Below are 16,536 nucleotides of genomic sequence, written 5' to 3'. Positions count from 1 at the left end.
TTGGACACCAGTACTCCAAATGCTGTCTTACAAATGCCTTATACAGTGGAATTATAACCTCCCTATCCCTACAGGATAATGTTCAATAAATAATCGATAGAACACCATGGGCTTCCCTGGCAGCCTATTTACACTACTCAGAAAACTATAAGTTTGCCCGTATCGTAACGCCCAGATTCCTCTCTTCCCCTACAGTTTTTAATTCAATCCCACTAAGTGTATAATTTATTTTAAGTTGTTTTTCCCCAAGTATAAGACCTTGCATTTTGCTGCATAATTAACCTCACTGATTCAATATGCACTCTCTCTCTCTCTCATCGCCTCCCTCAAAATTACTGGGTATATGCCATCAACTCCGGGAGCCTTACTTGCCTTTATGCTCGAAAGTTTTTCTAATAAACAGTCATCTGCAATTTCAAAATCACTAATTTCATATGGCTCAGCCACTTCTCAGCACAAAGGGTCTTTCACCAGTAAACACCGATGCAAAGTACCTATCGAATTTATCAGCAAGCAATATCAGCTGGTTTATCTAACACTTTCCCACACTCAGTAAACAAGGGTACAATCTGATTCGTTTTCTTCTTTGTATTCATATAAATAAAAAATTCCTTGCCCAATTATTTGCTCTCTTAGCCAGTATGTTCTCATACGCAGCCTTGGCCTTCCTAACCTTACATGTGGTATTACAGATCAACTTGTAGCTATTGGCTTCAGTACTTTTCACTGCTCTGTAACTATCCCATACTATCTTTTTGTGCTCTATTAGACTGGCCAGCTTTGTATTAAACTATTTTGACATCCTCCTCATGCAGTATTTTCTTAATGGTATGTATGCATTCGTGGCTTCTGTGATTTTTTGCTTTAAAGGTATTTATCTATAATTCAAATGTATTTGCCCTCACTCTGCAATCCACCTAATCAACAGATGCCATACAGTGCCTAAAATTGTCATAGTCCCCTCTTCTGAAATCAAAACCTGTGCCTTTATCTACTACAAGATCTTTCTTCATCTCAAAACTAATGACTGCATGATCACTACCTGTCAATGGTTCCTCTACTTTAAGCCCAGTGATATCATCTGGTTCATGAGTAGTGATGAGGTTAAGAATATACTCACCCCTGATATTTTCTCTAACATGCTGGTACAAATAATAATCAACTAGTTTATTTTAAAAAAAAATTTTCTCCATGGTGACTTTCCCTCCTACTTATTCCAATCAATCTGGAGCAAATTGAAGTCACCCATAATAAGACATTTACACTAGCTTGCCCAATTCCACCTGCAGAGATTCCCGTCATCCTTTTCACAATCTTCTAGTCTGTAGATTACTCCCACTCTCATTATACCTTTACTTCCAACTAACTCACACCACATTCTATCTTCCCTAAATACATTATACATAGCATAGTGGAACTCATCATCTCCGATTTCTGGTTGTACCACGTTTCTGTTAGCCCTTTTATGTCAGAATTACCTGTCCTAACCAGGAGTTTGAATTCAGTCATTTTATTGACAAAACCTCTGACATTACTGTAGACACAGTTAAATCAAAGTATTCTTCTACTACTCTAGTTTACTACTCTGACATACCCCTTGAAGTTAATTAGGTTTGTTACCCAAGCTTTATTTTTCCATCCATTTCAAATGTTGCTACCCTCAAAACCTCTTGCCAGCATCGGCTATTGTGGCAACAAAGTCACTATAAATGCTGGTATGAATTACCCTTCTCCCCACTAACTAGCAGTTTCCTTGAACCCCTCAGGTATCCTCAATGATACTGGCAAAAATCATTGCACAACCTTTGTTCAAATGAATACCAACTCTACAAAATAGATTCCTTTTACTTACAAGTGTGGGCCCTGCTAATAAAAATTTAGCCCCCCCCAGAGTTTTGCAGATTCCCTCAAGTCTTGAGTTAATCCGCCAGGTTTACAGCTATAATCCTTCCTATTTTATCTGAGCAGAATTGCAGACATACATTCTGATTAAACTCGCAGAATTTTTTCAGCATGGTTCTATATTTATCCAACAAAAGGTCAGGTCATGTTCGTTTAATATTATTAGTCCCCACATGAATAGTAATGCTCTCTTTACCCCCTTTAAATCTGACAATCTGTTGGTATCATGATCAATTTTTACTCTCAGCAAACACCCTGGTTCTGGTCCATTCTTTATAACAAAAAATATTATGAGTTTCCCTGACAATAGAGTCTCCCAGTAAAATTAATCACCTTCAACCAAAGCAGTATGCACTTGACTATTTTCTGGGACCCAAATCAGGGGTGAATCACTTGGCAGGTCACAAAATACTTGAGTCTCATTTGTTTCTAGGACAAACACCCGTTTCTTCGTTGACTCAAATTCTTCTTGTAATGCACAAAGTTCTAATTTGAGATCAGTACACTCCTTACATTGGGTGCAAAGAAAAGAATCACCAATTGAACTAATTTGTCTAATAGACCAATCTTAGAATACATGCCATTTGTACTGTAAATGGATCTTGTAACAACCATTATTTAGGTAAAATTTGAACTTTAGAAAGATTAATTTAAATTTATAATATATTACAAAATTTAAATTAAAGTATAAGAGAAATTAAAGTTTTGTTAACAGTTTAATCACCATCCTCCTCACACTGGGTAAAACCCATCTGCATTTGAATCCCATCAGTTTTGAAGGTTTTGTTTTTTTATTCAATAGACTAAACGGTAGTTAATATATAATTTGAATTCCTGTAGTCACATAGAGGAATTTATTGTAGCTTAAACACAGAGCGTACAGATAAAGCAGAAATATATGAGCTTTCGGCTATATGGTAGCCTTCGTCAGAATTAAAATACATGAATGGCAGTTGGAATGAAGATGTGCACTGCCAGGTGCGTGAGACGCGAGGTTTAATTGTTTGTTGACGTCTGTGGCTGTGACGCATGATGACGTGGCCAGCGCTTGTCCAATGACAGAACTACTGACTCTGTGATCGGGTTGACTTGGTAACCACTGTTCCTGTTTAAGGATTTATCCGAAGATTTTATATTTAATGATTCCAACCAGGTACGCTTTAGGTAATGGTGGGATCTGTCTACCACCACGACATCGCGGTGTGGGTCGATGTCGTGGTGGGTTGTCCAGACATGTTCGGCGATAGCTGAGTGTTCTATATCCGCTAAACGGATCGCTCTTTTGTGCTCCGAGAGACGTTTCTCGAGTCGACGTCCAGTCTCTCCGAAGTAGCAGCTAGTGCAGTCACGGCAAGAGATGCGGTAGACTAAACCGCTCTGCAGAAGGGTGGGGACAGGTGTTTTCACGTTGGAAATGAAAGAACGCAGTTTCCTGCCTGGGAGCTGGATGCACTTTATTCCGTGCGTTCTCAGGATTCTGCCGATCTGTTGTGACAGGTTGGGGTAGTATGGGATGAATGCCCTTGTGGATGGCTCGTCACTGTTGGTGTTGTAGCTGGTCGTCACGATGTCACGTGTCTGTAGATCACACCTGTCGAGGACGTCAATGGGGTAGCCACACCTCGTAAGGTCTACTTTGACCCTAGTGACCTCTTTGCGTCTTTCATCAGCGGAGCTGGAGTGTGTCCAGGCGCGAGTAAGCAAGGTTCGGGCCGTGGAGAGGAGGTGGCCTCGCGCGTGTGCTGACCGGAAGTTGGTAAACTGGCCAGCACACATGGGCTTACGATAAACTGTAGTCCTCAGGTATGTGCCTTCACGTCGGACAAGTGTGTCTAAGTATGGTAAAGAGACCATACTCTTTACCATACTTAGACACACTTGTCCGACGTGAAGGCACATACCTGAGGACTACAGTTTATCGTAAGCCCATGTGTGCTGGCCAGTTTACCAACTTCCGGTCAGCACACGCGCGAGGCCACCTCCTCTCCACGGCCCGAACCTTGCTTACTCGCGCCTGGACACACTCCAGCTCCGCTGATGAAAGACGCAAAGAGGTCACTAGGGTCAAAGTAGACCTTACGAGGTGTGGCTACCCCATTGACGTCCTCGACAGGTGTGATCTACAGACACGTGACATCGTGACGACCAGCTACAACACCAACAGTGACGAGCCATCCACAAGGGCATTCATCCCATACTACCCCAACCTGTCACAACAGATCGGTAGAATCCTGAGAACGCACGGAATAAAGTGCATCCAGCTCCCAGGCAGGAAACTGCGTTCTTTCATTTCCAACGTGAAAACACCTGTCCCCACCCTTCTGCAGAGCGGTTTAGTCTACCGCATCTCTTGCCGTGACTGCACTAGCTGCTACTTCGGAGAGACTGGACGTCGACTCGAGAAACGTCTCTCGGAGCACAAAAGAGCGATCCGTTTAGCGGATATAGAACACTCAGCTATCGCCGAACATGTCTGGACAACCCACCACGACATCGACCCACACCGCGATGTCGTGGTGGTAGACAGATCCCACCATTACCTAAAGCGTACCTGGTTGGAATCATTAAATATAAAATCTTCGGATAAATCCTTAAACAGGAACAGTGGTTACCAAGTCAACCCGATCACAGAGTCAGTAGTTCTGTCATTGGACAAGCGCTGGCCACGTCATCATGCGTCACAGCCACAGACGTCAACAAACAATTAAACCTCGCGTCTCACGCACCTGGCAGTGCACATCTTCATTCCAACTGCCATTCATGTATTTTAATTCTGACGAAGGCTACCATATAGCCGAAAGCTCATATATTTCTGCTTTATCTGTACGCTCTGTGTTTAAGCTACAATAAATTCCTCAATGAATCCAGAGCGCGTAGGCCTGTTTCGTTATGTAGTCACATAGCTTAGTTTATTTTTGTATTTAAATAAATATTTGGAAAACTACAGCTTAATATTCAGATAGCCTTTGTTATCAGTATTTTGGTGGGAACTTTGTAACTTCCTACCAAAATAGTGAAGGCCATCTGAATATTAAGCTGTAGTTTTCCAAATACTTATTTAAATACAAAAATAAACTAAGCTACGTGACTACAGGAATTCAAACTATATATTAACTACCATTTAGTCTATTGAATAAAAACACAAAACCCTCAAAACTGATAGGATTCAAATGCAGATGGGTTTTACCCAGTGTGAGGAGAATGGTAATTACATCCACTATAATATCTAAAGTTAATATAATCACTATAGATATAGGCTAATATTTAGTGCACTCTAGTTATAGTAAACCTTGGATTCAGATTAATGGAGATGAAAAAGCATGAATAAAGGAAAACACTGATAATCTAAAATTATTTTATTTTTAGATTTCACATGCATATGAGCCCATCACTCTGACATGTTCTCATACTAATTATAGAAGTGTAGTTAATTCAACGTGGATGGGATGCAGTGGGTGGACTGGAAATATCTGTAACTAATCTATTTGTACCTGCAGTGCAAAGCTTTTTCAACACCTGTGTGTGTTGAAAAACTTGAGTCTCATTTGTTTCTAGGACAAACACCCGTTTCTTCGTTGACTCAAATTCTTCTTGTAATGCACAAAGTTCTAATTTGAGATTGTTTTTCAATTAAGAAATATTTACTAATTACATTGATTTTACATACCTTTCGTAAGATGACTTACAACAGCTCCTTTTTCATACATGGTTTTAATAGATGGCTTTTGTAATACTTCTAAACAAGGACTCATGAAAGAAGGACTGGATGAGCCATCAGGTGGATCTGGCAAAACATAGACACCATGTTTTGTACCAGTTGTCAGTGGGGAAGGATGTGCTACAGCTGTGAAACCACTCTGGTAAAAGTTCCAACATGAATCGTCACCTATAATGAGTAATTTAGTATTAAGGTATGATAGTCGAAAAAAAAAGATGCTTTCAAAAGTAAGCATGTCTTTGACTGCTAATAAGATGGAAATAGCCAGTCACTGTGTGTATGTTTTAAATTAGAAGCATTTTTGGAATTATAATAGATGCCAACTAAATAAAATCCATGTTAAGAAAAAAAAAAAAAAAAATTTCAATATATGGTTCCACAATTAAAGCTAATAAGCATGCAGCTCAAAGTAATCTAATTAAAAGGCATTAAATATCTTTATGTAGACATATATTAATCTACAGAACATAATAATTTGCTATGGCTACAAATACAGTCAAAATATATATTTGGGTCAAAATATAGTCCCTCTGAATCAATAACAGCTCTTTATGCATAAAAGGCAAACACACTATGCTCTTGGAATGCATTCATTATCTCTATTTGGATTGCCTGCATTAGTTGTACAACCTTTTGATCATGTCTGTATTCACGACCTTGAGATAATCCCACAAACTATCAGAAAGGTTCAAACATGGGTTGTGAGGTGGCACTTTGTATCAAAAGCTGGATGAATGTTTCTTCCATCACAATATTCTATTAATAATGCAGTTAGAGTTATTAATAATAACTCTTTGATGTATAAGTGGAAGAACACTTCATCCTGTTATATGGTCTCCTGGTCCAACGCTCCGCTCTACTACACATATCTTCAATTCACAGATACAGTAATGGAGTACCTATTAACAATTTCTTCAAAAATATGGTCCAATTATGAAAGTGGATGTGAAACCACACCATACTGTTACCTTCTCATCATGTAATGGTTTGTCAGTTATTGCATGTGGGTTTTCTCCAGCCCACACAACAGTTATGAATATTAACAGCACCGTGAAGATAAAAGTAAGCTTTGTCAGCTCATAAAACAATAGAGGCCCACATATCAATCTTGGCAGTTAGTGGTATTTGTGATACAACTGTTTATCTTCCACACCAAGGAAAAGACAAATCTTTTTCTTCTTCAATTGATATCAAGATGAAAGTATCTTTTATGAGTGTCTTTCATACCATGGTAGAATAAGTCTGTCACTATGTGAAAGAAACTCATAAAAGTTCTCATATAAACCATTTTTTTATTTTGTTTAATAAAGAAACCACCCACACATAAGCCATCACATACTGATGCCTCATGACCTTAGCTGCATAAATGCATATTCTAAACAACTTTTTATCCCAATAATTGTTTTTGAAGCTGCTCAGGAGCACAAAGAGTTAGCAGCAGAGACTAATCCTACTGTAGAAAATAACACTATCATACCACATACTAATAGAGCAATTAAGGTCATACATGGCTAGGTGTGAATTTTGCTGCCTGTGTACCAAGTTAGCTTAACAATTAAAATAAATGAAATTGATCACAGAATTAAAGAATCAAAATTAAATGCATATTCTAAACAACCTTTTATCCCAATAATTGTTTTTGAAGCTGCTCAGGAGCACAAAGAGTTAGCAGCAGAGACTAATCCTACTGTAGAAAATAACACTATCATACCACATACTAATAGAGCAATTAAGGTCATACATGGCTAGGTGTGAATTTTGCTGCCTGTGTACCAAGTTAGCTTAACAATTAAAATAAATGAAATTGATCACAGAATTAAAGAAAACAAATCTGGATTGTATAGGAACATCTGTTGTTTGCCGTATAGCAGTAAACCACTGAAATACAATTCTTTGGAGCTCACAAAGGCTGATTGTTCCTCTGAAGAAATGTTCTTCAAAGGAACTTGGAGGTTCCATAACTTCATTTTATTTCATTCACCCTTGTTTTATGTTAATTTATTTATTGGGGATGTTGGCATTCTTCCTTTGGAGGCAAGTCTCCTAGGGTAGGGTGATTGTGTATTTCCACTGCTAAGAGGTGGGGGTCAGAAATTTCAACATTGTTTTTCTTTTTTTAATATAATTCTATGATTAATTTATTTTAATTGTAAAGAAACTTGGTACATGGAAGCAAAATTCATGCCTTACTGAGAGTATGCCCTTAACTTTTGTATAAAAAGTTTGTTTACAGGTGACCCAACAATTCAAAGATAAAGAAAAAATGGAATTTGATGTTTTATATATCAATATGATAGTGCCAGGAATTTTTATTTTGTAGTGAACTCTAGAAAATTTTGGCGGCAGATTATTTTGCAAACGCAGTTTAAGAAATTGAATGTGATTGCTTTCTCGGGTAAGATATTTTGGCATGACTTGAACAAACATGACTAGATTGAGCAAGCTCAATGCAGATGGCATTTTTCATCTTACTCAGATTAGCATTAGCAGTAGTTGAGGCATTCGATGCAAGAAAGCAAGCTTATGCAACATCATCTAAAAAAAAAAAATCCCATTTCACCCATCTATTCACTCCAAATGCTTGTCCAGCTCAACCTTAAATTTATTTAAGCTATCAACTTCCACAACAAGAGGTGGAAGTCTGTTCCAGAAATAAACTGCCCACTGGCTAAAGGCAAATTTCCGCACATCTATTCTACAACTGTCTTTCCTCAATTTGAATCTATACCCCCTCAGGTTCTTAATCTGAGCAAGAGGAAGAATCCCATCAGCATTGAACTCGCTCAACCTGTTCAAGGCCTTATACACTTTAATAAGATCACCTCACATGTGCCTAGTCTCCAGGTGCTGCAATTTGCAGAACTTAAGCCTATCTCATACCAGCACCCCTTTGTTCTCCTCAACCAATCTTGTTGCTCTTCTTTTTACTCATTCTAGCAACTCTACATCCTTCCTAAAACAAGGTCTCTAGACATTTACACAGTATTCAAGGTGTGGCCTGACCATTGCCTTGTACAACGGGATAATGACTTCCTTGTCCCTGCTAGCAAAATTCCTATATATCATTGACAAGACTCCATGACCTGCTCTGGCAGCCCATCTGCACTGCTCAGTGAACTTTGTGTCTCACTGCACAATCACAATTACCACCAGGTGTTTTTCACTCTCCACTTCCTGAGTGTAGTACCACACAGTTCGTACGATTCCCTTGGAGTACTGCTACCCATATGCAATACTTTGCATTTGTCAATGGTAAACCTCAGTTGCCAATTCTCAGCCCATTTTCCCAATATCTAGAACAAGTTGGAGTAGCATACTGTCGTTAACAACCCTGCTAACCTTTGTATCATCCGCAAACTTGGACATTAAGCCTGATATACCTTCATCAATATCACTGATGAATACACAAAACAACAATGGGGCCAGCACCAAACCGCAGGGGATTCTACTAATAACTGCCATCGTTATACGATACGTGTGCTAGCGTACGGCTTAATGGAAAACTAGATAGTGAGTACAGTAGTATCAATTAATCAGTAAAATTTATTAATCTTATTAAATTTCATTGTCAATTGAATTGTACTTTTTTAACTAAATAAATATAGCGACCTAGTTATTACAAACGTAACATCATAAATTAATACATATAAGTTAACAGTGGGTAAGAAAGTCATATAATGTATCTCGGAGATAATATTCGATACCGAAATACATATATATAATGTTATAACTGCATTGGGATATAGGTTTAGGGTTATATTTTGTATTGTAATTTTATTTAACTTGAATAGCAATCATGACTCGGACCAGAGCAGCAAAGCAAAAGGCTCAAACTAGTGGAAGTGCTGTGGCTCAGAAGAGAACTGAGGGAGAATGGGCGGTTGGGATATAGGGATATAACTGCATTGGGATATAGGTTTAGGGTTATATTTTGTATTGTAATTTTATTTAACTTGAATAGCAATCATGACTCAGACCAGAGCAGCAAAGCAAAAGGCTGAAACTAGTGGAAGTGCTGTGGCTCAGAAGAGAACTGAGGGGGGGGCAGTTGTCCTCTGAATCACAGTCTATTGAAATGCACTGCTTGTTTGATGTTTATGGAGCAATCAGGAACAGGACGAGATATTGCCAAGGGGAATGTCTTTGTGTGTGCGCGCGATGTAAGAAGTATGAGGAAATCAGGCACCAACCCGGCATTGTTGTGGGCTTATATGAGAGCTTGAAGCACAAGGTGGATGCCCTTGAAGGATTTAAATTGAGGGGCCCATCAAGCTCTCAGCTGCCCACATCAATGCCAGAGCTTGCACTTGAACAACACGCAACACAGCGGAAACCCCCAAGGCAGAATGCGCTGGTCCCAAAGGAACTAGTTGTTGTAGGTGACTACTGTCAGGGAAACGGGAAACATATTGTGCAAAAATGATAGATGGAACAGGACCAGGGTATGTCTGCCAGGGGCAAAGGTTTATGACGTAGGGCAGATATCATCCTTTAAGGGCGCAAAGGGTGATATTGTTGTACACATTGGCACTAATGATATTAAGAGTAGGAGACCGGCAGAATTACTTAACAAGTACAAGACAATGCTGAAAAAAAGCCGTGAGTTAGGGTTCAATTTGCAAGTGTCTGCAATTCTGCCCAGACACAATAGGAGGGAGTATATGATGAGAGCCTTGTCGATCAATACGGCCCTGGAGAGACTGTGCAAGGCTCAAGGGGTAGAATTTTTCTCAGCCTGGTCTGTGCTTGTTAACAGGAGAGACTGCTTCTACAGGGATGGGATACACTTAAATAGAAAAGGTGCAAGAATATTTGCTATTGTTATCGAGGCAGAGTTAGGTGGGTCAGAAAACTGCTAGCTTGGGGGGATACACAGACTAATAGATTAACAGTAGCCGCTGGCATAGGTAAAAGTGATTCTTGCACTACTTCTATTGAAATGCAATTGAGCAGCAGTCTGGAAAGCAAGGCAATGGGAAGTTCCAGGACTGCTGGGAGTCATAGTGGAACAAGTAAATACATGGGCTGTGTTAGGGTAACTAAAAGTGGAAACAGATGCATGTATACTTGCATGTACACCAATGCTAGGAGTATAGTTAATAAATTCGATGAGCTTGAAGTTTTAGTCAAGACATCATAGGCAGATATCGTTGGTATATCAGAGACATGGTGTCACACAGACATAAGCAGTGCAGAACTGGAATTTGTGGAGTACAATGTGTACAGAAAGGATAGACAGGACAGGAAGGGAGGAGGGGTTATGCTGTTAATTAAGAAATACATAAAATCTAAGGAAGTGCATCCAATTGATGTAGGTGGACAATGCAATGTTGAGTCTGTTTGGTGTGACATAAGCACTGAGAAAGGAAAAATGAGAGTGGGTGTGTGTTATGGGACTAATGAATCTGATGAGTATAATGAGCAATTGTGCAGAGAAATAGAGTGAGCCAGTAAATTAGAGTGCCTTATAATGGGGGATTTTAATGTCCTGGATATCTACTGGAATTTGTGGGTTGGTCGTTCACACACTAGCAAGGCTTTTGTGGATTTATTGGATGATTGTTTTCTACAGCAGCATGTTCAGGAGGCAACTAGAGGGAGTAATACTCTTGATCTGATTATCAGTAGTGATTCTTCATGCATCAAGAATCTGCAGATAAAGAAACCACTAGGTGGCAGTGATCACAGTGTGCTGAAGTGGGATTTACTCAAAGAGGTAACTACCATCAACGGTAAAGGGAAGGGTTTTTGTTTTCATAAAGGTGACTACGGTGGTCTGAGACAGTATTTAAATTCTATATGGTGGAACCAACTGATGATGTTACCAACAGCAAATTCAAAATGGGAAGCATTCAAAGAATTAATCTTGAAAGCTACTAGGCTTTTTACACCAACAAAGAAATATTGTTCAAGATTTAGGCCTAAATGGATGCCAGATGAACTAATTACACACGTGACACAGAAGCCTATGATAAATATAAGCTGGTCTGTAACCAAGTTACAAAGGAGGTTAGGCAGATTACGAGAATTCTTTGGCAAAGGATGCAAAGAAAAACAGCAAAGAGTTCTTTACTTATGTAAACTCTAGAAGGAAGGGGATGAATCAGATTGGTCCACTTGATATTGATGGTTCAACTGTTGATGATCCTGCTCAGCTAACAAACTAAATGAATATTTTACATCGACATTCACACATGAGGAGTTATTTAGGGAGGGGAATGCCAGAGGTGTATTCAACTCTGGCAGTAAGCTAGATAATCTTGTAATAACTGAGAGTAAAGTGGAGGAGAAATTGTTGAAGATAAACCCTAGAAAGGCACCTGGGGGTGGATACAATCGATCCAGTTATATTAAAGGAGGCGGCAAAGGAAGTAGGCAAACCCTTAGCCATAATTATGAGAGCTTCTCTTGATTCAGGGGAGGTACCCGTGGACTGGAGATGTGCAAATGCGACCCCAATCCACAAAGTAGGATCAAAGGGACACACAGGTAATTACAGACCTGTTAGTTTAACTTCTTTCCAGGGAAATTAATGGAGGCACTGGTTAAAGAAACATTACAGGATCATCTAGACAAGACTTTAGTTATAACTTGCACACAGCATGGGTTTGTTAAGCGGAAGTCTTTCTGACTAATTTGATTGGATACTATGATGTAGTCACAAAGGAACTGGATGCAAAGAATAACTTTGATATCATATATTTGGATCTTAGAAAAGCTTTTGATACTTTTGCACATGGAAGACTGCTGCACAACATGGAGCAGTGTGGCATTGGAGGCAAACTGCTACTATGGATAAAGGGATGGTGGAGTGGGAGAAGACAGAGGGGTAATAAATCGACACTGCTCTTCGTCTACGAATGTTATTAGTGGAGTCCCTCAGGGTTCAGTGTTGGGTCCATTGTTGATTTCTGTATTTATAAATGATATTGATGATGGTATATCAGGCTTAATGTCCAGGTTTGCAGACGATATGAAGGTTGGCAGTACACTGCTGTAACAGGATCTAGAAAAGTTGAGCAGAAGGGCTGAGAGGTGGCAAATGAAGTTTAACATTGACAAATGTAAAGTACTACATATGGGAAGCAGTAATCCCAGAATAACGTATCAACTCTGTGGAACCACACTGACAGTGATAGAGAATGAAAAGGACCTGGGGGTAATTGTGCAGGCAGATATGAAGTTTTCTGTGCAGTGCAGATGGTCTGCAAGAATAGCTCATGGTGTCTTGTCAATCATATACAGGGATAAGGAGATGATTATCCCCTTGTAAAAGGCAATGGTCAGGCCACACCTTGGGTACTGTATACAGGTCTAGAGGCCTCATTTTAAGAAGGATGTAGAGCTGCTGGAACGAGTACAGAGAAGGGCAACAAGGTTAGTGAATGGAACAAAGGGTTGCTCTTATGAAGAAAGGCTTAAGTTTTGCAAATTACAGTGTCTGGAGACTACGCACCTGCGAGGTGATCTGATTGAGGTATATAAAGCCCTGAATGGTTTGAGCATGCTCAATGCAGATGGGATTCTTTTTCTTGCTCAGAATAATCACCTGAGAGGGCATAAATTCAAATTGAGGAAAGACGGTTGTAGGATAGATGTGTGGAAGTTTGCCTTTAGCCAGTGGGTGGTTGATTGCTGGAACAAACTTCCATCTGTCGTTGTAGAAGTTGATAGCTTAAATAGGTTCAAGGCAGAACTTGACAAACATTTGGAGCGAGTGGGTGGGTGGGTAAAATGAGGTTTTTTTTTTTTTTTTTTTTTTTGGCTGATGCTATATAAGCTTACTTTCTTGCATTATGTGCCTTTGCTAATGCTAACATTAGTCCACAAAGAGCAGTGTCCATTCATTACAACTCTCTGTGATCTCTCACTCAACCATCCCTTTATCCATTGTAGCAACTTGCCCTTAAAGATATGATATGTCTGTTTCTCCACATTTATGAGGAGTATGGCATGAAAAACAGTGACAGATATTGTACAAAGCAAGGTTAAGCTAAAAGAGTTTAAGGAGTCTGAATAAAGTTTTTCCCAACACCTATATGGTTATAGGTGCTGGAAAAAAACTTTACCACTATATGGTTATGGTAAATTGTCTTCTACTAAGTATCAATCAATAAAGTCAAGATAAATAAAAGCTTGTTTTATATTGTTTAGCTTTATTTCTGTGTTTCTAGTGCATACATATACAGAGTAACTGCTTAAATTTTTAATTAAGTGAATTACAAATGGACTCAAAAAATAAATAAACAAACTTTTGATTTAATGGGCTATAATGGACTTCTCCCCCATTTGTCCATCAATTGAGTGTTTACTGTAACAATGAAACAAAAATAAGAAAAAAAGAAGAAGAATGCAGAAACAGTTATATCAGAAATAAGTGTATATATAAACATACACATGTATAATTGTATATATAAACATACCCATACTATACACACCACTATACACAATTATATATAAGCATATACTATATGTATGATGTGTGGCAAATGGTGCTGTTTAGGTTACGTCTGATAAGTTTGAAAATAAACTTAAGTGGTATGTTGTAGCTCAAACTTCTTCCAACAGATGGTGATACAGAGATTGTCCAGTAGGTTGACAGATTGCAAATAACAACCAGTTTCATCAGTTGTGTTAATGTTTTGTGTCATGATTTTGCAATGGAACAATGAACACATATCTTATTTTGAATTAAAGTGTGAAAATCTGCAAAAGAAATGTATGAAATGTTAAAAACTTTTTATGGAGATGAAACATTAAGTCATACCAGTGTGTTTGAAAGGTATAAATGGTTCAAAGCTGGACATGGGGATGTTTGCAATGACACAAAATGTGGGGGTCCATAAATACCCCAGGGGCTCACATCTGGTGAGTATGGGCTTGGCACACCCAGGGTCCTGAGCTGGATATCATCATTCTTCCCTCTCTTGGTGATTCCTTTCTACTTCTCTCTCTCTCTCAGGTTAATTAGGGAATTTTTTTTTTTTTTTTTTGGCCGGTGCAGCATAAGCCTCAGGCTTCCTTGCACCATATGGCTAATAATAATAATAGTAATAATAAAATAATAATAATAAACCTCTTTAAACAAAGGCAGAGTAGCAAAAGTTCAGGAAATTTCAGAAAGCGATCGTTGTTTGGAAATCAGGATAGCTGATGAGTTGGATATGAAAAAGGAGACAATTTGTCAAATTCTGCATGAAGATTTAGAGAAAAGGAAGGTCTGTGCAAAATTTGTGCTTCACAGCCTTACAGATGAGCAGAAGTAACAAAGAGTGTCATCATGCAAAAAGGCTTCATCCAGACTTATCAAGACAATCCTAATTTCCTTAACTGTACTATTACTGGAGATGAATGTTGTATTGGTACAACCCAGAAACAAAGTGTCAGAGATGCAGTGGACTTCAAAATCATCACCAAGGCTGAAAAAATTTTGTTTACATTAAGTCCAGAATCAAGGTGATGCTAACCATGTTTTTCAACAAACAGGGTGTGGCAGACCACGTACCATGACTCGTCCAAGAAATTTGTAACTGAAAAGGAGAGAGTCAATGTTATGTTTCATGAACAGATGCTTCAAAGACTATTGAAGCGCATTTCCCAGGTGAGGCTGCAATTTTGAGAGAAAGGGCAGCTGGTTCTTGATGCATGACATTGTCCTGCCTAATTCTGCACTTGGCGTGATATTATTTCTGATGAAACATAAATCATCCATTCTACTCACCTTATCTAGCAGCAACAAACTTCTTCCTCTGTCCCAAAGTGAAAACTGCCCTCAAAAGAAGATTTGAGAGCATAAAAGAAAATGTAACCACCAAACAGAACATCATCTCTTTGGGCTCCTTTGCTAACTCTTTTCAGAAACATTTAGAATGTTTTTAGGTGTAATAAGTGAATTCAAACAGGTAATGATTACTTTAAAAAAAATTAAACCATTTTTGAGCTCCTTCACTTTGTGTGCTTTTATCGCACCATCCAGGAACTTTAATTACACAACTCGCATATATATATAAACACACACATATGCTTACATATAGTCCCTACGTTAATAGTCCTCACACAACTACATTGTTTACAGGTGAACCTGGAATGTGGAGCTAAAGAAATAACTGAACTTGATATTTTATTTATCAATGTGGTAATGCATGCAATTTGTATAAGGGGTATTTAATAATAGCATTAGCATTAGTAGAGGCTTATGATGCAAGAAAGCAGGCTTATGCAGCATCAGCCAAAAAAAAAAAAAAAAAAAAAACACTTTCCATTTCACCCATCCATTTGCTCCAAATGTTAATTTCGGCACATCTATTCTACAGCTGTCTTTTCTCAAATTGAATTTATGTCCCCTCAGGCGATTAATCTGGGCAAGAGGAAGAATCCCATCAGCATTAAGCTTGCCCGATCAATTGAAGGCCTTATACACTTAATCAGATCACCTCGCACATGCCTAGTCTCCAGACACTGAAATTTGCAAAACTTATGCCTTTCTTCGTAAGAGCAACCCTTTGTTCCATTCACTAATCTTGTTGTCCTTCTTTGTACTCGTTCCAGCCGCTTTACATTTTTCCTAAAATGAGGCCTCCAGACCTGTATACAGTATTCAAGGCGTAGCCTGACCATTGCCTTATACAAAGGGATAATCACCTCCTTATCCCTGCTAGAAAATTCCTGTATATCATTGACAAGACACCATGAGCTACTCTTGCAGACTGTCTGCACTGAACAGAAAAATTCATATCTGACTGCACAATTACCCCCAGGTCTTATTCATTCTCTACCACCCTGAGTGTAGTACCATGCAGTTGATACGTTACTCTGAGGTTACTGCTACCTGCAGTACTTTACATTTGTCAATGTCAATGCCACCTCTCAGCCCATTTTCAAAACTTATCTAGATCCTGTTATGGCATCATACTGTC

At 38.8% G+C, this 16,536-nt stretch overlaps 1 protein-coding gene across 1 annotated transcript in view; it reads right to left on the bottom strand.

The window, feature by feature from the left end:
• Positions 1-16,536, bottom strand: part of LOC150090770 (fucose-1-phosphate guanylyltransferase-like) — a 79,357-nt gene that overhangs the window by 4,541 nt on the left and 58,280 nt on the right. The window contains exon 4 of the mRNA XM_090371545.1: positions 5,570-5,788. Within this exon, the coding sequence (XP_090227671.1) occupies positions 5,570-5,788 (219 nt within the window). The remainder of the gene's footprint in view (positions 1-5,569; positions 5,789-16,536) is intronic.

The sequence above is a fragment of the Mastigoproctus giganteus genome, chromosome 1 (assembly GCF_048544385.1).
Source record: "Mastigoproctus giganteus isolate SK-2022 chromosome 1, ASM4854438v1, whole genome shotgun sequence".
Lineage (NCBI taxonomy): Eukaryota > Metazoa > Arthropoda > Arachnida > Uropygi > Thelyphonidae > Mastigoproctus > Mastigoproctus giganteus.
Note: the sequence above shows the minus strand (reverse complement) of the source record. Positions and strands in the feature narration are given on the sequence as shown.